The sequence below is a fragment of the Lissotriton helveticus genome, chromosome 1_1 (assembly GCF_964261635.1).
Source record: "Lissotriton helveticus chromosome 1_1, aLisHel1.1, whole genome shotgun sequence".
Taxonomy (NCBI): Eukaryota; Metazoa; Chordata; class Amphibia; order Caudata; family Salamandridae; genus Lissotriton; species Lissotriton helveticus.
Genome location: NC_136057.1, coordinates 568,684,920 through 568,707,283, shown reverse-complemented (window position 1 = coordinate 568,707,283; position 22,364 = coordinate 568,684,920). Strand labels below are relative to the sequence as shown.

The 22,364-nt window shown below is 44.9% G+C and overlaps 1 protein-coding gene across 1 annotated transcript in view; it reads right to left on the bottom strand.

Moving 5' to 3' along the window:
• Positions 1–22,364, bottom strand: part of LOC144813832 (solute carrier organic anion transporter family member 1C1-like) — a 490,557-nt gene that overhangs the window by 155,955 nt on the left and 312,238 nt on the right. The window contains exon 9 of the mRNA XM_078674055.1: positions 20,044–20,208. Within this exon, the coding sequence (XP_078530181.1) occupies positions 20,044–20,208 (165 nt within the window). The remainder of the gene's footprint in view (positions 1–20,043; positions 20,209–22,364) is intronic.

The following is a 22,364-nucleotide window of genomic DNA, read 5'->3' as shown; positions in this document are numbered from 1 at the left end:
TTCAATAAAATAGACAAACAAAAAATGTTTGAAATGACATTCAAATGGATAATTGATATTCAATGCTAAATACAATCTAAATACTTTATAGCCGCCACTGAACTTCCTAGTTTTTTTTATAAAAAAGTTTTCCTAAGTTATAGGGTTTACTGTACAAGTGGTATGAAGTAGGGATGCGCCCTCGTCCTTATCTTGGTCAATATTTACATGTCAATTTGTAAGAGTCCATGATGTACTTGCAGATGATAAAGTGAAAGTGGACCATATATTCCATGGCCTACAGGATGGCAAGAACACCATGATTTCAAATCGAATTGTTAATAAAAAATAGATAAGCATTAGAAGGAGAAAATAATGACACTTAATCAATTTGATAACCATACAATTTGGGCTGCTCATAGCAACTCATTAGAAGTGGTGGGTAGATGCTGCTGTGTTTAAGTAATTTCTCAACAGCCATTGGTAGGCACCCTTCTCACAAATGCTATGACACAAGCAGCAAACTTTGTAGCAGAATATAGAGGTTGCTGTACTGAACCTTATAAGCAGTATAAAATACATTTTCACAGTCACTGCCGACAGTGTAGTGGTCTAACATTATTGGCCACCAATCCAAGGAGCAGATTTCAGGCAATCCACCTAACACCATTGCAGTTTCTGGTTGCATAAAAATCCAAGAGGTTAAAGTCAGCAACCTCAGAATCATTCTCAATTCATTCTGAACTGCGATGAGTGCCATGCCCTTTGTTACAAGGGAGTCATTGATGACTGATGAATGGTTAGGGTCTACTTGTGGTGCTGCAGATATCAAAATCAGTTAATTTAATGTAGCATATTGTCTTCTTTTTGAAGATGTTCTTCATGTTTTGTTGAGTGATCTCATGATCTGCAAGAGCTGTGATCTCTGATATAGCTTCTCTTGACTTAGGCTGATATGCATGTTGTTTGTGTGTTACTGGAGTACCCGGTGAAGACTGCTTGAATTAAGATGAATGGGTGACCTTCATGAGTGCAAGACAATCCACTTTGGCTCAGGGAAAGTAACTCAGGCTGCAACACTGAGTACTGACATCAGTGGTAGGTCCAATATGGTGACAAGCATTTTCACATATGCTAAGCATAATCAATGTGGTTGTTTCTCAACTACGCTGAGGTGAGACCATCTGATGGGTGCAAAAGTGGCAAAAAGGTACAACGCGTTGATCGATCCATTCCAGGTCTAAAGGAGAAACACAAGTGAGGGTCAGCAGGGAAGATAAAATCAGGTCAAGTTGTTTCCTTTGAAGTGAGTTGGAAATGTGAAAATATGTTTGTGGTGCTATTAACAAAGTTGAAGAAGGGTTCTTTCCAGTTCTTCATAACAATGTGTCCTGGATAATGGGGGTCATCAAGAGTTAATGTAGTGCTTAAGTAAAGCCATGGTGATGAGGATGCAAACTGTGTTGTTCACGGTTGAGCTGCCTCCTTGGGACCTGTAGTTGAAGGGAAATGTGACTGCAGCTGCGGTCCGTGCAGGTAACCCTGATGGGGCTGTCTAAGGAGCTATTGCGTGTTACGATGATGAGGGAAAATTAATTATTTGTTTTTCCTCTGCATTGTGACTCGAAATCTCCCCTTACACTGCCCCACTGCGGTTACCTGCACGGACCGTGGCTGTGTGACTGTGTGTGTTGCAGAAATCAGGTCTGGCAGGCTGATAGTTTGAATAACTTGACTGAAGGCTTGCTACAGATTGCAGAATCCTGTGCACCTGTGGATGACTGCAAGCCCACTTACTGTCTTGTGAACTTAGTCAAAAGGATTGTATGCAGATCCAGATGGGTCTAGGGTGTCAGAGATGTAGAAGGAGTAGGATGAAATCCTGATATGCATGATCAGGAGTGCATCTAATCTGTAAGTTATAGTGTTTTAATGTCAGATACATTTTCTATTATGGATTGTGCACTGCTAAAGATATGATAAGCACATTGTGATATATGTGCATGTTATGAGTGGATGTGTATGGGATTTTTTTGAGTTAATTTGGGATGGCTGTGTGTGAGCACAGTATTTGTGGATCTGAGCAATGGTAGTAATTGTGTTGGGTACAATGGGTAGCAGACACAGAGTAATGGAAGATGTGTAGTGAATGTTCTAAGGAGTCCTTTACCATAGTTGTGGGCTATGGCACTTTCAAGGCCTAAAGAGGCCATATAAGAGACTCTTGTATTCATCTAACCTTTGCTGAGGATGCCAAGTGAGGATGTGCTGGAAACAGGAAAAGGGGAGGAGTAAGCATGGGCGGATTTTACGAATTGGCAATCCGCGAACTTGCGTATTTACGGATCCGCAATTGTGTTCGCAAGGATTTCTGCCAGTTCGCGAGGGTTCTGTACCAGTTCGTAATTGCGAACTTACTTGTCGGCTCGCAACGGCCACGACTATGTTGTTTCTACATCTGGTTCATCATCACAGGTTCACAGCACCCTCTGTTTCACCACTGCCACCCTCTGGTACACCCATGCCACCCTCTGGTACATCACTGCCACCCTCTGGTTGGTTTATCACTGTAGATTATGGGGGTGAAAAAAAGCAAGCACACCTGCCCTGCTTCAACTGACATGAATTAATTTGGGGTTGATTAATGTGTCACTGAATTTAAACTTCCAGTGTGGCTGGCACCTGCTTCCTTATCTGTAATTTGCTGAACTCTGAAGGGGCCCCTCAGAAAGCACTACAGGGAATGGTTACTAATGATAAGATTGAACTTTTGCACCTGCTGAGTGCTTTCAGTTTTGTCTGTAATTGCTTTCTGTTGCAGTGTAATTTTTTTAACAGGACCTTTGTTGTATACTTGTAGCTATTCTCTGAGCCTGCTGTGAGGGTCAGAGCAGGGTCATAGAATAGTTGCAAGTAGGCAAATGAACTCTGAAGGGGCCCCTCAGGAAGCACTACAGGGAATGGTTACTAATGATAAGATTGAACTTTTGCACCTGCTGAGTGCTTTCAGTTTTGCAAAAATCCAAATATACAACAGCATCCACAAAAGTAATCATTCCAGGTCAAGATCCAAATCAAAGTGACCAGCACATGAAGAAAGCACTGGGAGGAGCCTGGTGGACAGGAACAGGAAGTTGGAGACTGTGGGGCACTTCCTTCCTCCCACCCCCACCCCCCAAAATGGACTCCTTGCAAAGAAAAAGTGCAGGCAAATGTCAACCTGAGGAGTTATTCTGATAAAAATCATAATTTTCAAGGTTTATGCTGCTTGCTGGTGGATTTCTTGTGCGAAATTGCAAATTTTGCAATCTCGCAATTGCGAGATTGTCGCTGCCCGCCGCATCTATGTGTTCGCAAGTATTTACTCCCGCGAAATTGTATAGTATTCTAGTTGGCAAGTGCGACCAAGCAAAAAATCCGCTTCGCACGGATTTTAGGAATTTTCGGCAAGTTCGCGAGAGTTTGCGGATTGCGAATTTACCGAAAATCCACGAGCGGAACGGATTTTACGCCCATGCTTAGGGAGGAGCAAATCTCATGAAGTCTGGGCAATGGCATCTGGGAGTCAATAGTCCAATAAGTACTGCATGAGCGCGAACTCCTTAGCTCAGGATTGCAGTTCAAGGTAAATAGTTGTAGAGCAAATTCACTCATAGTTGCTTGCCTGACATCGAGTCTTATATGCATAGGCTTTTCACTCCTACTTATTTCGCCCACCTGACCTTACATCCCACACATTTCTTGTTTCCTTCCTTCCCAGTTCACCTTTTTTGAGTGTACATTGCCCTTGAGTATTTTTGAATTTTTTTTTGTTGGTAGTATATTTTGTCTATATATTTTCCATCTGGCTGCTGCTCTAAGAGCTCTCATCTCTTTGGCATCCCAGGGATCAGCGCTGGTATCCTGGTTGACGTCTTGTCTCATTAATGTCCCTCCCGCGCTGGATGAAGGTAAGATACTCACCCCAAAATGCAGCACACATGCAAAAAGGAAAGAATGACACAAAACAAGCCTCAGTGCAAATCCATTCTTTTGTAAATATAGGTTTGTGTCAATATCCATGGGTGGATGCATGGGAATGCCCTACACCACCCATGGAATGCTCAATAGACACAACGTAACACATGGGAGTGCAATGCAGTGCATAGCATTACTTTTTCTTACAAAGCCATGCAAATTGACATTTAGGTGACTTTGTAAATACCAAAAAGGGGGGCGTGGCTTCGGTGCGAGTCGGAATTGCTGCCTCTTGAGGGAGCCCCGCCAGCCAGAAACGATATCTGATGAATACCATCCGAATGAATCGCCTGTGCGCTGCCTGGACATCGTGGAACGAGCCCTATGGGCCGAGTGCCCAGGGGGGGGAGGGTGGAGAGTTCGCTCCTGCGGTCACTGTGGAATGACCTAAAGTAACCATCTCTGCTTCGGCATGGCTGCGGGGGAAAATGGCGTCCGCTCCAAACTAAGCTGTTGGGGCGAGAGCGGACGATTGGAGAGAGCGGGGACTGATCTGGTGTGGTACGTCGTTGAGGCAGAGGTCTGCACACCGCTGCCTCGATGGTTCATCTGCTTTGGATGCTGCGGTGAGGGGGTGCGCGGCAGACCGAGGCATGGGCAGCCGCAGTGACTTGGTGTGCGAGATTGCATATGAAGCTCCAGATGGGCACCACAAATGTAGGTCCTGGTACATGCGGCATTCTGTGAGGAGAGAACAGCTGACACTTTAAGGAGAGATCGGCTGCAATTACTAAAGTGGAGGCTGACTGGTGCTGTGCTCGGCGTCTCTGGAGCAATGCAATTAGAGACTGAAAGTGAGGACTGCATCGGAAACGGCTTCAGTACACCAAGGCTGTTTGATAGCTCAACCGGACGCTGTGCACAGTCCCATTGAGGAGCCTGGTGGTGTTGGTGACGGACTTGAGATGCAGTAAGTGGGGTGTGGGATGCAGGCTTGGCCCGGTGCGGGTTGGGCGGTGCAGCCCTATCTGGTCGCCCTAGTGCCTCTGCGTGGTGGTGGCTGGTGGGACAGGGACTGTCCGGCTCTCTGGGGTGCCAGGAGCGCAACACATCTGGGGCGAGGACTATGGCCAGCGGGTCTAGGGCTCTGCAGTGGGGGTACTGGCCGGGGCACCTCTATATTCCAGTTTGCCTGTTTGATTGGGCCGGTGGGCGCGGGGCGCTGCGGTGGTCCCTTGGCTGCTGAGCGGTGGGTTGCGGCGACGCCCTGCATCTCTATGAAGTGCTGATTAGCCTGTAGGTCTCCTGTGGCTCCGGTTGGTGGTCTGGGGAGTGAGTGCCACGAGGTGGAGAAGATTGGACCCCTGCCCGCTGGGCAGGACTGCGCTGTGTCGGAATCTGCCCAGATTGAGGCTGTGACTGAACGCTTGTCTATGGGCTGGTATCTGCTCGGCCTGGTCATGAGAGCAAGCGAAGCTCACGTGCCACTGAAACTATGGGGAATCAGACCGGATCGCAGGAGGCCACGGGATCACCTGATGATGCAGAGGATGACACTAGAACTATCCTGTTAGAGCTGCGAGCCGGCATGAAGTCGATTGATAGCTAGATAGACACGCTGGTGACTGGACTAGACGTTGTTAAGAAGAAGGTGGATAAACATGAGCACAGGCTTGATGTACTGGAAAATAGATTATCTGATATGCAAGATTCACAAGCCAAGTCTAGAACTCAAATCTTGCAGATGGAGAAGGTTTTGGAAATTATACGAGCAAAGAATGAGGACTCGGAGGCGCACTCTAGGCGCAACAACCTTCACATTATTGGCCTGCCGGAGTCCACCACCATTTCCAAAATGGAGACCTTTATAGACAGGATGCTGCGAGACCTGTTTGCTTCAGTGTTGCCCTCCGTGATGATAGTGGAGAGGGCGCACCGTTTGCTGGGCCCCAGACCTCAACCGGGTGCGCCACCTTGCCCATTCATCGCCCGTCTCCTGAACTATGCTGATAGGGACACTATTCTGCGGGAGGCTCAGGCTAGAGCACCGGTTATCTATAAGGTGACACGCTGTCCTTTTTCCCGGACTACACCCCAGCAGTGCAGGCAGAAAGGAGAGAGATTGTACCAGCGAAAAAACTTTTGCAAGCTGCTTCAGTGCCCTACGCTATGCTCTATCCGGCCAAATTGAAAATAACACATGAAGGACAAGTGCACTTTTTTACTGTCTCAAAGTTTGGCCCTGAAATTAATAAAACATGTTTGCAAATCTAAACCTCGGCAAGGAGGGGCAGAGCACACAGCAAAGACATCGGGATTGGAGGAAGCGGACTGACTGTGATAATGATGTCTGTCATTGGATGTATATAGACAGGTCTCCATTTATTGTTTGTTTTTTCAAAACAAAATGTTTTCCTCCTCTCTCTACTAGCCCTCATAGGGATGGTTGCTATTCAATATTGGTTAATTTTGTTGTGACAAGTTTGTGGGGGGCGGGGGATGCTTCCCTCTGTGTGAGTTAGCGGTCTCATGGGACTCTACTTATCCTGCATTGCTCAGGCTAGAGAGTATTGATTATATACTGTTTTTGTTCCTCTTGTTATTGTGCACAGGCAAACCACATAGAACTAATCTGCCGATCACACCTTGGTGTGAATAGTCATTGCCAATCCTCTTCCCCTAGTGGGGGTTCCCCAAATGTTGCATTGTATGGTTAATGGGGGTGATGTATGGGAGGGGGGTTGTTATCGATCTCAACATAATTGGGAGGTTGGAGGCAGAGGGTGGGGGGAAGAAGTATGTTTTGTGGTGTTGTATTGTTTTTGTTCTAAATTTTACATAAGAATCACTGAAGTCGGATGGAGGAGGATATTCAAATTGTGTTGGTGTACCTAGATATGTTAGCTCCATCCCTTTACAGTCATTCGGGGTACTGCTGGATTGGCTGGATGTTGCTAAGAGTAGAGATAGGTGACACCTTTTGTATGTTGACATGGAATGTGAGAGGCCTCAATTCACCTAAAAAAGTAAGACAAGTGTTGGCCTACCTAAATCGGCATGCAATTCATATAGCCCTGCTGCAGGAGACGCACTTGACTAAGCACACTGAACGTGGAGTTGCTGGGAGATGTGCGGGCTTTAAACTGGCGGTCTCATTTTCATCCTATGCAAGGTGTACTATGATATTGGTTAAAAGAGGTGTGGCATTCCAACCAACCTGTACATATGTAGATGAGGAGGGCAGGTGCGCTATGGTACAAGGGAAGCTAGGGGGCTCCTTGGTTACTATAATCAACATATTCGGCCCCATTGTGGATGACCGTGTATGCCTTTCTCGGATTTATGGTGTAATGAGAGCCTGGCCGGAGGCCACTTTACTATGGCGGGGGGGTATCCAAATACATATTTAAACCCCGACTTAGATAAGTCCAACCCACTGACCCACCGCTCTCCCAAAGTAGCTAGAACTTTTGCCTGCGCTGTTGAGGAATTCGGCCTGAGTGATGTGTGGTGAATAAGGAACCCCCTTGCAAAGGAAGTGACCCATGTGACACCCTTGCACGGTAGCTGGTTCAATTTGGACTATTGGTTGGTGGGAGGGAAGGCCATGAACTGGGTGCGGAAGGTAATACATTTGCAATGTACATTTTCAGATCAGAACCCCGTGCAGTTAGACCTTGAGATCCCTACGGCTTTACATCGCCCATTCACGTGGAGGCTGCACTCTGAGGCACTGCTGGACCCAATCTACGGCAACATGGTGAGAGAGGGCATTGAACAATATTTTGTCATAAATAAGGGTTCAGTCGACAAGGCCTCAATATTATGGGAGGCTTTCAAGGTCACAGTTAGGGGTGTGTGCATTAGCACTGCGGCGGGCATACTATGGGATATTAGGACACAGTTACAAAATAAGGAGGATGTCCTGCGCGAGTTAGAACGTGACTATGCCACGTCTCCTGCGGCAGCTACACTGACCCGCATAAATGAACTGTTTACAGACTATGAGGCACTGGCTGACTCAGAATTAAAATACTTGTTGCGCAGACACACGGCTCGACGGTACGGTGAGGGGGATAGGCCGGGGCGCACATTGGCTAACAAGATCAAAGATCAAATGGAGCAGACGCATATAGATATGATAACAGACGCTCATGGGGGGGAACATCATCACCTACTGGCCATCACGGAACAATTCAGAAGTTTCTATGAGGTGTTGCATACTGCAAAGGGGGTGCAACGGAGGCCGAGATGAAGGATTATCTGGAAGATGTGGCGTGCGTCTGGTTATCAGACGCACACAGGGAATATCGTTGCATGCCTATAGATGAGCAACATGTCAAGGCAGCTATTTTGGCGTTGTCAAATGGTAAAGCATTTGGGCCGGATGGCCTCATGGTGGATTTTATAAAAGATATGCAGATTTACTTGCACCTTATTTATTGTAGATGTACGCTGAGGCGCACGAGTCCAGGAAACTACCGCTGACACTGCAACAAGTGCCGATAATTACTCTGCTTAAAAAGGACAAACCCCTGGTCAGATGTGACTCTTACCGCCCTCTGTCATTGATCAACATAGACGCGAAGATATTGGCTAAAATCTTAGCAATTCGATTACAGTATCTGATGACGTGCCTGGGGCTGCCTGATCAATTGAGCTTTATACCTGAAAGATCCACGTTGCATAATCTCCGGACTATCTTCTCCATGTTCCACATACCTGAGCCGCGTATGTCGGCTGCGGCTGTGCTACTAGGCGCTGCAATGGCGTTTGACTCGGTGGAATGGAGGTATATGCTTTTTGTTCTGAGTCGGATGGGATTCCCGCCCTTATTTATACAATGGGTAGTGGTGCTTTATGCGGCACCGTCGGCCAGGGTGTGTGTCGGAGGGTTGACTTCCCGACCGTTCACCATAGGGAGGGGCACCCGTCAGCAATGTCCGCTAACCCCAATGCTCTTTGCGATCATAGGGGAGCCATAGGCATGCGTTATTCGACAACGACATAGAGAGAAGGCACTTCATTTTAATTACTGGCCAGTGGCTATTTCATTATACGCGGATGACATGGTACTGTTTGTTCGCGAGCCCTCCCGCTACTTGGCGCAACTACTCTGAGAGTATGTCAGGTTTGGTTGCCTATCGGGGCTCTTTGTCAACTGGGACAAATCCATTATTATTCTGATAACAGAGTCCACCTTGCAGCCTGACGTATAGTTCCCACTGGTGTGGTCCACGGATCCGGTCAAATATCTAGGAGTGTGGGTTCACAGAGATCCAAACATGGTGATACGTGAAAATTATGGGAGGGCATATACTAAATTGGAACAGCAGGTGGATATGTGGATTTTACTGCCATTATCACTGGTGGATCGTATAGCTTTGATTAAAATGGTGGTGCTGCTACGATTTTTATATCTGTTTATTAACATCCCGGTGATACTCACAAGGGAGTTTTTTTAATAAAGTTTGACGTGTGTTGTTACGGCTAGTTTGTGGTGGCAAAACTGCCCGTGTGAAATGGTCAACTCTCACCAGTCGATATGATAGGGGGGGGTTCAGAGCACCAGACTTCTACATTTACTATTTGAGTGTGCAGGCTCAATGCTTATATGACTGGCTAAGACCACATGCATACACTCCACATGTTGTGGTAGAGGAAGGGGATGTGTTTCCCCAGTTACACTACACAGCATGATTACGAATCAGACGAGAGGCACCCCAAAAACTGAAATAAATGCTGTAGCTGCGACCATAGCAACCTGGCAGGCTATTGGGCGTTTGGCACAAAAGCTTTCACTGTATGCGCCCTCCATGCACATAGAACATCACGCTGCGATGTTGGTGACTCATGAAGCACCGTCTATGCGATTAATCCATGAGGCAGGCTTTCAAAGGATGCAGGACATATACCCGAACGGGTTGTTTATAACATCCAACGATCTTCATTACATTAGCAATCAGACATTGTTATTCAGGTTTGCGATGCATAGATTGCGGCACGCAGCCAAAGTGCACTATACTAGTTACCCTCTGGAACCACCCATGCTCTTATCGTTACAGTTTGTTCTCACTACTCTCACTAACAAAAAGCTGATCTCCAGACTATACAAGATGATTAAAGAAGAATGTACGACTGCACCAGACAGGTGTTGGGAGAGATGGACTGATTGTCTTTCTGAGCCGATTGTGGAAAGGGATTGGAAGCATATATGTGAGATGACAGGGACATTCAGTATGAATGGCAATTTGAGCATCATGCATTTTAAATACATACACCAGGTATACTACACGCCTGCGTGATTGCACACATTTGGGTTGCAAGACTCTGATTGCTGTGTGCGCTGTGGACAAGATGGTGCGGACTTCTTACATTTGGCTTGGGGATGACGATAGGTGCATGAGTTTTGGCAAGAGGTGGTGAGAAATCTGGCAACCATGACGGCGGTGCAGCTCCGGTGCACTCCTCTTGTCTGTCTGCTTTGCTGTATGCCACACCTCAGGGGTGCGACTGGGAGATTTGTGAGATTAGCGTAATTGATGGCTGCGTGCTGAGTGGCGGTAGTGTGGGGGAAAAGGTACAGTCCGAAAGCAGACCAGTGGTTAAAGGATCTGGTTTACTGGAACGAGAATCTGGTAATTTAATGCAGAAGAATTGCCTACAATGTTGAGACCGATGGATATCTGGGAACCGCTGCGTGTATTTCTATTGAACAGGGTGGCTGACGCTGAGTAGCAAGGTACATATGTGGGATTGGGGGAGCGGTGCCGAGAGGGCAGGAGAGGGGGCTGGTAAATGGACCAGGTGATCCTGCATTATTCCAACATGACTATTTAACTCATTACTAGGTTGAATGAGCAGATGTTTGTTTTTTGTTTTTATTTAATTGCTTTTCTTTTTCCTTTTGATATCAGCCGTCAGATTGTAGAAGATTTGGTAACATTGATGTAAATAAGTTTTTGTTTTTTTGTCATGTGTTGTATGTGTTTTTGTAAAGGGGTATGTATTGTATTGTCATTGTTTTTTGAAAATCAATATAAAAATAAATACCCAAAGGGATTTTGTGTCATGCCTTGTCAAAGTCGTACTGACTGTTGGACTTGGCCCTTTTTGCAGGGTCATCCCTGAACTTTTTGCCTTCCTCCTATATTTTTTCCGACCTGTTATTGGCTATTTTATGACTCTGGGCACTTTACCACTGCTGACCAGTGCTAAAGTGCATATGCTCTCCCTATTGTAAATGAATGTATTAATTAGTGATTCAATAATTGGCTATTTGGTTTACCTGTCAGACCCTAGTACAGTGCACTGAGTGTGCCCAGGGCGTGTAAATCCAAATGCTGCTAGTGGGCTTGCAGCACTGGTTGTGCCACCCACAGAAGCTACCTTGTAAAACGTGTCTAAGTCCTGCCATTGCAGAGCTTGCGTGCAGTCTGCGTGCTGACTGGACAAGTGCACCCACTTGCCAGTCCCTAAACCTTCCCTTTTCTTCATATTAGTCACCCCTATGGTAGGCCCAAGGGCAGGGTGCATTGTAAGTATAAGGTATGACGAGCCCTGATCTGTGTGGCATGTCCTAATAGTGAATTACAGCCATTTTCGTTTTTCTCTATTGCAAGGCTACCTGTTCTCCATAGGCCAAAATTGGCTGTCAGAATTATTGCAATTTATAATCCTAAAAGACTCAGAGAACATGGTAGAAATTCGAGTTTAGTATGCCTGGACTCAGAATAATAAAATACATCTTTTAGTGAAGTTTATTTTAATATTCTGCTTGGGGGATTGGCCTGCAGTGGTTGCCTGACTGCCAAAGAGAGGAGAAAGAACTTTGTGGACTTTACTTTCAACTTGTGCAAAAGATCTCCAAGGGCTTGGAAGAGAGCTTGCTCCCTGACCGAAGTCCCAGGACCAGTGGACTTCACCAGCCTTTGTGAATTGCTGCTGGAAACGCTGTTTCAGTGGCTAGAGAGGCAGGGAGCTGTGACCGACCCTCACGACTGACCCGGTGTCCTGTAGGCACCGCATCAAGCAACGTCCGCCTCGAACAACGCGAGCTCTGAGCTCACTGACTCCGTCCTGACGCCGTCACCGAGCCATAGCCTCCACCGTGACTGGTGGATACCGCGACATGCAACGCCTCGCTACACCAACTCGTACGGTCTGACCAAAGCGGTCCCTGCTGCTGACTCCGAGTCCTGTGACCACACCAGAGTTGGGCACTGCCTCGCACACTTTGCGATGCAACGCCCAACTCGCACTGTTGTCCGGACTGATCGATGCCAGCTCCCAAACTCCGGCTCTGTCGCCTCACCGCAAGCTGCAAGCACCGCAATGAAGCACCGTATCACCCTGCAACGCACACCTTGGATCCACCGACTCTGTCAACGGACCGCTGCCTGCACCGCATCAAGGGACAACGCGTCTTGCAACGCTTCCTTTCTGCACCGCGACGAACACTGGAACCGGCTCGCACATCTGTGCGGGCCGCCTCAAGTAAAAGGTACTGTGACTGAGTCTGTCGACATTTAAGTGGGCCCGTACCGACGCGGTCCGCGGGATTTGCTAGACTCTGTGTTATTTTCAACAACGCTGTAGTCGGACCAGCCTACCGACGAGCACAGAACCTTAATTTAAGCCGTTTTACAAGAACTCTTGAAATGTAATAGTACTGTGGATTCTTTTTGTTGGTTATTGGTCTTATGGTAACTCTATATAAAATATACTTATTTTTTATATAAAACCTTGTGTGGTGTCCATTTGTAGTGTTGTCACTGGGTTACTGTATGTGGTCACAAATGCTTAACTTACAACGCCTCTGAGATAAAGCCTTGCTGCTCATGCCAAGCTTCCAAGGCAGTGAGCGGGGGTTATTTTAGGAGTGTAATCCCCTTATCCTGACTAGAGGATAGGGTCCCTATTTGTCACAAGTACCTACCTGTGCCAACTAGACACCCCCAATTCTAACACTTACTTACAGATTTTGGAACTGAGATTGTACAGACTGTTATTCTTTTCCCCCTGAGGAAGCTCCCAATGTGAGAGCGAAACGCGTTGGCTGATATCCTGATCTGAGTGGTCTTAAAAACATAACAATTTTTCAGTAAAGAAGTGACTTTTTCATACAACTTTGGCTTCCTGGACTTTGTCAGCTATGCACCCCCAACTTAGTCTAATTATCTTTTGATCTGGAGCACAGTTGCGCCACCCAACAGCTGGCAAAGGGGTTGTTTGCATGGTAATTTGAAAGAATTTTTGGGAACTGGCGTGAGGTGCAGCATCAAGGGCCCACTGTTGCGTCTAGTGCTCTTGTTCTTTCCTACTAAGTCAAGTGTTCTTTGCAAAGATCATAGTCTTGGGTTTTCACTTCTGTGCTTCCATTCACTTTCCAATGGCAACTTTTCAGCTTTAAAAACAAATAGAGGAAATGATGTGCATCCCGGCTAGCAAAGGAACAGACACACTGTTTTAAAAATGGAAGAATCTATTTTATATATTTTGTGCACACTACGTGTCAGAATTTGCATTACTGCTTGACTGGGGTGTGAGCCATAGTCAGGGAGCAACCACAATCCTATTTAAGGCAAGGCATAAGCAAACCCAAAATTAACCTGTGCTCAAGCCCTTGGTAGTTTGGTGCAGATCAGTCAAGCTCAACTAAGAGGCAATGTGTAAAGAATTTGTGCAACACTTCAAACGGTAAAACAGTGAAAACACCACACAAAACGATCACACGTCACAGATGGTGGTCGGCGCGGCACGAAGAGCTGGTCGGCGTCACATATGGATGGGCTGGAAATTCTATTTGGCACCCTCATGGGTGATTGATGCTTGCTGTGTGAAGAGATGGGCTGGTGGCAGCACATAATGAATTTCGGTGCAAGCTGTGCGGTTCCGATACAAACGGACCCGTCCGCGGTCACTAAAAACCCATGAGCCCCACCAAGGGTCCAGAACCTGAGACTCACCACTTGGGTGTCAGGAACTCACTAGAGCTAGGTCCAGGAGCTAGTTGAGGAGCCTGTTATGTCCTTGAGGCTCACATCATGAGACCAGCAGACTAGCTACTTCAGTCAGTCCGGGGTCCTGAGTTCAAGATGAAGTTCCAGGTCCAGTTCTTCTTCCCCAGGCAATAGGGAAGCAGGTCAGTACCGAAGGGCAGCAGTTACTTTAGAGCAGCAGTCCAGCAAAATGGCAGTCCTTATAGTAGCATAGCACTCCTTCTTCCTGGCAGAGTATCCACAGGCCCAGACGTGTACTAAAGAGGTGGTTGCTGAGGTCCTTCTCATATACGCAATTATGCTTTGAAGTGGGGACAAGCTTCTAGAGGCATGCCTTTGAAGAGCACATGTGCCATGCTTTTCCTTCCCTGGCTCAAGACTAACTAAAGGGAGTATGTAGCCCTTTGTGTGGAGGCAGGACACAGCCTATTTAAGGGCAAGTGGGGGCGTGCCCACCTCCTCCCTCTGATCTTGCCAGTGATGTCCAATCCAGTCGATCCTCCACTCACATTGTGTGTGACTCTGTAGGAGGAATTCACAAATCACATCTGTCACCTACATCCAGTCATGTGACCAGCGACAGGCTGGAAACCCCAAATTTCTAAGGCAAGTAAATGCCAACTCTCTAAAAGCGGCATTTTCAGAATTGCAATGTAAAATCTGACGTCCCCATAAATTAGTATTTTAAACTGCGATTCCAGAGACACCAAATGTTAATTGGTTATCTCTTCCCATTTTTCACTACCAGGACATGTAAAACTTAAAAGTACATGTCATCTGTTTTAAATACATTGCACCCTGCTCTAGGGGCTGCCATGGCCCACCCTAGGGGTGTCCTATATGTATTTAAAAAGAAGGTTTGGGCATGGCAAAAGGTTTATTTTGTAAGATTGAAATGGCAGTTTAAACTGCAAACACAGACTCTGCAATGGTAGGCCTTATACATGTTTAAAGTGCTACTTAAGTGCATGGCACAACCAGTGCTGCAGGACCACCAATAGCATATAATTTTTAGACCCTGGGAATATCTAGTGCCACGTTACTAGGGACTTATAAGTACATTAAATATGCCAATTAGGTATAAGCCAATCAAACCATGTTTTAGGCCGAGAGCAAGGGCACTTTAGCACTATTTCCTAATGCCATCAAAAATGAAAAAATGAATTCAGCAAAAATAGGAGTGAGTGAAGGATAAATGTTTGGGGATGGCCCTGCAGAAAGGGCCAAGTCCAACACTATGCAACACCATAGTATGCAAATGTGCTTACAGTGATGTGAAGACATATCAGACCTTCGCATCCATGTCTAATATAGACTACTCTATTAGTTTGCTCAAAATTGAACATTTTAAAAGTATACAAACAGAAGGAGATGTAGTCTTGTGTCTAAATTGCATGTTATGGAACCAAGAAAAACCAGGCTAAAATGTCAACTTCCCAAACCTGACTTAACAGTTTGATCATAGGCTAATCATGTGATTGTGGGCAAATCACGGGGTTATGTGCAAATCCCTTTAGCTCTGTAAGCTGCATTTCCTTAATTAAAAACCTTAGGAGCACAATGTATTCTTGTTATAAAAAAATACACGTTTGAGCCAATGAACTGTAATGTTACCCCACACATGATAAGAATGCACACCCAAACTGAATTGCCGCTACGCATCATCATTTAGGGCAACAATGATTCAGATCAGATACAAATGCCTTTTTAATCACATTTCTGCACTCACCATTAAATAAACACATACAGCAATCAATATTCTCTCTGTATCTAGTCATTACAGAGTGTGATATAGGGGAGAACAGCAGAAACTTTGCATGAGTGAAAAATAGGAATGCACAAAATAAATGTGGCTTGCCTATGGCTTCAAAATCTCTTGAGCTGGTCTTGAGGTGCCTTAACCACATCGCTGCGGCGGCTATTCCGCCGCAGCGCTAAGGGGGCGGAGGGGCCGCGCGGCGGGCCCATGCTGGTGACGGAACCGCTCCGTCACCAGCCGCGGTTGAGCTGTGCTGATGACGGAGTGGTTCCGTCATGGCCCCGCCCGCTTTATAGAACACGCGGGCAGGCGCATCGGGCGGGCCATGACGGAACCGCTCCGTCATCAGCACAGCGCCACCGCTGATCACGGAGCGGTTCCATCATCAGCACAGAAAGAGTTAAGAACCATCTTCCTTTAGGAAGACATTCAGGGCCAGATGTAGGTCGGTCGGTAACGGCCGAAAATCGGTATTTTCGGCCGTTACCGACCGGTATTCCAGCAATGGTATGTAGGGCCCTTAATTTTACAGAATCGGTAAATTTACCGATCGGTAAATTTACCGATTCTGTAAAATACCGAATCGGTATTTTTACCCATTCGGTAAATTTGAGATGTAGGTGGGACTCTTCTGAGTCCCACAAGCCTTACAAAATTGGTATTTTACCATCAAATCCAATTTGATGGTAAAATACCGATTCCGGTGTGGATGCACATGTGTGCATGCACACCTCTGCCATATGACAGTCAGACCTGCCCTTGGGGCATGTATGCCTGCCACATGGCACCGAGCCTGTTTTGGGGGGGCCAGAGGGTGTCAAAGTGACACCCCCTGCACCCTTGCTAAAATCGGTAATTACCGATTCTGTAATTACAGAATCGGTATTGCCCATTGATTCCTATGGGCTTCACAGCCCATGGGAATCAATAGGAAATACCGATTCGGTATTTCCAGATTCGGTAAATACCGAATCTTAAAGATTCGGTATTTACACATCTGGAAATACCTACATCTCCCCCCTTCATATTTACCACTTCTTAAATACCGAATCGGTAAAATTCGGTATTTAAGAAGTGGTAAATAAGAATTACCTACATCGGGCCCTCAGTTTCCTTTTTCTCATAGTAATCTAGGGCCCGATGTAGGTAGGAATCATTTACCGATTTTTAATTACCAAATTTTACCGATTCGGTAATTAAGAATCGGTAAATAAGAAGGGGGGGTATGTAGGAACATCCAGATGTTCCATTTACCGAATCGGTAAATTTCTGTATTTACCGATTCGGTAAATACCGACCGGTAATGCTCCATTCATTCCTATGGGCTTTGAAGCCCATAGGAATGAATGGGGCATTACCGGTCGGTATGACAAGGGTGCAGGGGGTGTCACTTTGACACCCTCTAGCACCCCCAAAAAAGGTTTGGGGGCCATGTGGCAGGCACCTGTCATATGGCACAGGTGTGCATGCACACATGTGCATGCACACCTGAATCGGTATTTTAACATCAAATTGAATTTGATGCTAAAATACCGAATCGGTAAGGCTTGTGGGACTCAGAAGAGTCCCACCTACATACCAAATTTACCTAATCGGTAGAAATACCGATTCGGTATTTTATAGAATCGGTAAATTTACCGATCTGTAAATTTACCGATTCTGTAAAATATGTGTCCCTACATACCAAAGCTCAAATACCGGTTGGTAACGGCCGAAAATACCGATTTTCGACCGTTACCGACCGACCTACATCGGGCCCCTAAAGTTCAGTACCAGGATTGCATCCAGTCAAGAGGCCACTTTGAGTAATATCTTATGCCAAGCAAACATTTTAATAGCAAGCAATGACAAGTAAAGTGCATATTTACAACTAAATGTTGGAGCGTGGAGCTGCGCCAAATTTGGCAGCAGCGCACTCTGACATTTTCAAAACAAAGGGATGCGCGGTATTTACAACAATACAGCAAACCCCTGTGTTTTCCATAGTGCTGGCGGTAAAATTAGCTGTCTACCGCCAAGACAGGCACCCTTGCACCGTAGAGAATGCTTTCTACTGAAATATATGTGAAAGATGCCCTTTATAATTAATTAAACAAGTGCAAAGTCATTTGTTCCTCTGAGCCATCACTGCAATGGATCTTGGTGTGTGCTCTCACAAGTGGACTATTATAACTTCTTGCACCTACGTCTTTCAGATCATGCGCTGAAGAAATTACAGAGCAAAACCTTGCAGTCCAGAAGATTTGCAACCGTAGGAAATTCAATCATGCTTCACGAGCCGTCAGACAGACGCCGTGGCCTAAAGAGTTTAAAGTAAGAGGTTTAAAACACAATGCACTACATTTGTAGAGATTTGTACAGCAAGAATGGCCCTACTCTGATGACTAAGGGCCATATGTATCAAGATACCCATTTGCGATTCTCAAATAGCGATTTTTAAGAAATCGCTATTTGAGAATCGCAAATGGATATGTATGTACAAAATCGCATTTTTTTTGCGATTTCTTAAAATTCCTTAATTGCGATTAGCAAATTGAGAATCGCAATTAAGGAATACTTTCCCATTCATTTCTATGGGCCAGGAGGCCCATAGGAATGAATGGGAAGTTATTCTCATTTTGCGATTCGCAATTTGCTATTCGCTAATCGAGAATCATTTCAAGGGTGGAGGGTGTCCAAAGGACACCCTGTTGCACCCCTGAAATATGCATGGGTGCACATGTGGCACACATACATGCCCGAACGGGCATGTATGTGGTCACATGGCACTTTGAAAAATGCAAAAATTTGCATTTTTCAAGGAATTCGCAACTTACCACCAACTTAGTTGGTGGTAATTTGCGATTCCTTAAGGACATTTTGCAAATTTTTTTTGCTTCATGCATTGCATTTAAGGAATCGCAAAATTTGCGATTCCTTAAATGCAACTGCAAAATAAGGAATTGCAAATTTTGCGATTACTTATTTTGCACCAGATTTTGCTTAATACATACCATCGGCCTTTGCGAATGCGAATTTGCTTGATACATATGACCCATATTCTCTGTCTAGCAGTCCATGTGCAATTTCCTCCCTAATTTCAATGTATTACTATTCGTGCTCTGCGTCAATAAGGCATGAATTAGAGCTCAGCCTTATTTTTCACCGTAGCCTTAAACCGGAAATCTCCTTTCTCTACAGTGAGGGCCACACAAAGTTCCTGCTATTTAGACAATCCCCGGAAACGTTTCTGTTTTGCTGATTGTTGTTCATATAGTTTGCTTTTCGTATTACCACCTACTCACCACAGCACCAACATGTCTTGGTTTAATGTTGCGTTTTTACAAATAAATGATGTCAGGTACCTGTCTATAATGAAGCAAATCTCTGGTGAAGATTTCAACCCATTTCCAAATATTGTCAGCTGAATCCACATCCGAGGTGCTTCCAGGCTCCCTCAGTGGTGGACAGATCTGGCCAATGAAGCCCTTCCTGGATCCTGAAGACTCTTCAAACTGCGGCCCAAATACACACCTACCAGTGGTAGCAATGGTCTTCAGGCCAGCATCTCAGAGGCACGCCCATTCCCTGGAAGAGTACCCTGCATACAGCAGCCTGATTAAAGATCCCAAGACTTATAAAACACTCATTTACCCGCCTTCTGCACACTTCACTGGCTCACTCTGCGTGCCATCTTGACCTTCAAGACCTATTGAGTCCTTTACAAAGTGGCAAACGCAGCAACCTAAGGTACCAAACAAGCAAGAACAATATCTCCATAGTTTCTCAATATGTCTCATAGTCTCTCAAGATCTTACAGAAATCAGAGAATGTAGTAATGGCCTTCTCAGGCTGCGGGCTAAGAATCTAGGATACCTTATTTACACGGGCATGCAGATTAATTCCGTCTTCCTCACGTGATAGACCATTCTTTTAAAATAAGATTAAAGAACTTCCCCCTCCAGTCTTTTCCCATGTTTTCTTCTCCAGTCTTCCCCTTCTGCTTTCATTGTTATTCTCTCGTTTGTTGACCCTTTCATAACGAGCTGTGTTGCTTTGTAGCTAACTCTGCATTAGGTACATCTCATACATAGATGTCACCACAGTGCAATTCTTTGGAGTTATAAGCAACAGTACCCAGGGGTACTACACCTTCATTGCTGGTCAGACTCCTGTGGAACGCTTGGGTTCCAGGCAGCTGTGCAGACCTTCATTTAAAATTCCCTGAAATGGCTGGGAACACTTTTGATTGCATCTGCAGTTCTTCTCCATTCCTGGATATCCTTAGCTCACACCACAACACAGTTTCATTAAAACGCAATCAACAGTGTGTACTTGCTGAGACAAACAACAGGCACTTATGCTTACCAGTTATGAAGTTTGACCTGGATATGGACAGTCCATACTGCTGTTCCATGTACTTTGGCTTGTATGTAATAAACCCAATAAAGCCACTGAACTGCAAAAGCATAAGGCAAATAAAGAGAATGTACATTCGGTTGCTCATTAATCTTTTTATAGATCTCAGGAAACCTGAAAAAAGGATGTGGAAAAGAGTTATTTAGACACTTATGAAACTTATTACTGTAGCTTGTATCTTTCGGCACAGCATGATGTAGGCTATTTCATCACAAAAGAATAGACGCTGTTTAAAAGTAGAAATGTTCAGAAGTGCTTCGCAATGCCAACTTCGGGTTTCATTTGGCACTAGGTCCATTTTGTGATGCACAAGTAATTATGGTATGTCTCGAGGATGACCAATTGTAAATATATGATTACTTTTAACTCTGAGGTCACGGTGTCCCTGCTGCAAATAGAGAATATTTTCTGCTCCAATATAATATTATTATATAACGGCTATTTTCATGCAGAAAACACCGCAGCCAGCGGCTGACATTTCGTTGCCGCCAGTTCCAAATTTGGACTAGGGTTCTAATGATAGAACTGTGCACCTAGAGCAGCAGTGGGCGTGGGGGATACTGAAAGGTCACAATTACTATTCTGAATCCAGTCCTAGAACATTTGTGGAAAGAGAAACTTTCCCCCAAATATTCCAGCCGGTGTATTTAGTATTACAATTCCAGTCCTGGAATATTTTAGGCACAGTTATAAATTATTTAAGTATTTTTAGGAATTTTTGAAAAATAGTAAGTGCTGCCCTGAGGGCACAACTCAGGCCAGAAAACTAGGAATTCCCAAAAATGTGTAGATGCACCAACTGTTAGCATATAATGCTTGCGGTTGGTGTATTTTTCATATCCAAAATGTTTTTTGAAATACAAGTAAATGTTGTTTAAATGTTACCATAATCGGCAGGCATCTCACATGATTTTCATCTGAACATAAATGGCAATTGTATTCAATACCATACTGATGAGCGCCAGTTTTAGCTACTTTCCTGGCTTTTTCTTTTATTGAAGTTTTGGATTTACCTTTACCTTCTCGATTGCAAAGTTTTACTCTGCATAACAAATTAATTTTAACTGCATAATGAGATAACTGGCACTCTACTCGAGCGCAGTTTAACTTAAATTAACGTTTGCAGAACTTTCATCTTCAAGCGTACCTGCTGCAGAGCAGTTTTGAAATTAGAGTAAAGGTTCAAGAGTTGTGTCCCGACCAGTCTACTCTTCTTATGAATGTCTGATATGGATGATTACTTATTTGTAATGTTCAATTCCCAGTTATTTACCGAAATGGAGATTAAGAAAAATGTCCCTTCTGATGGGGGCTGGACAGGCTAGTGTGGTATACAACCTTTACAACGAAACTTTTACAACGAACTACCATTACAACGCAACTTTTACAACGCCAACTATTACAACGCATTGCTCTGGGGGTCGCTCTAGGATAGGGAATAGGTTAATTTACTATCCAATAACCTTCCCTAGTGTCCACGGGGACTGGAGTTGGAATAGTAAATGAAACTATTCACTATCCAACACCCAAAAGCGCTATGCGTTGTAATGGTATGCGATGTAAAAACCGCGTTGTAAAGGTATGCGTGGTAAAAGTATGCGTTGTAACGTCATACATCCGGCTAGTGTCAATGGCACCAGCCTCCATCACTGAAGCGTTCAATGAGTTAAAGGCCACATCAGAAAGGAACTTCGCCTCAGTCTCCATGTTATACAACAGTTGAGAATAGTCCTCACTTACCCATTACTTAAGGAATGGGATTAGAAAGAGTATGAGGAGGCTCTAATCTGTCTTTCTCAAATGATGCTCACCTTGTGACCATGCACTATGCTGTTTCCATGACAACCGATGGTTCCATTATTAATCACTTGAATGCCTCCCTTGCAAGCAAGCATTTATTCATACAGAAATCATTTGTATTTAGTGTATTAAGAGTTATCCTTGGAGAATTTCACTTTGATCAGTAATATTACTGTCAAAGTGAACATTGGAAAGAAGAGGAAAGCCATCGAGTTCATTATAAACAATCAATTACAGACAGTAAAAAAGTGCACAATTACGATGGATTGGGATGTGACACAAGTGAAATGGCATGATTGATTACCAGTGGCTAAGATTAAAAGTACATGGTTAGGTATAATTATAATTGGCAATGAAAAACCCCTGTAAATCCCTAGTATACAATAAGACAAGGGGGATTCAAAGTAATGAAAAATCCCTTGTAGACATTAGGGCAGGGAGGTGTAGAAGCCCAGTCGACTTCCTGCACT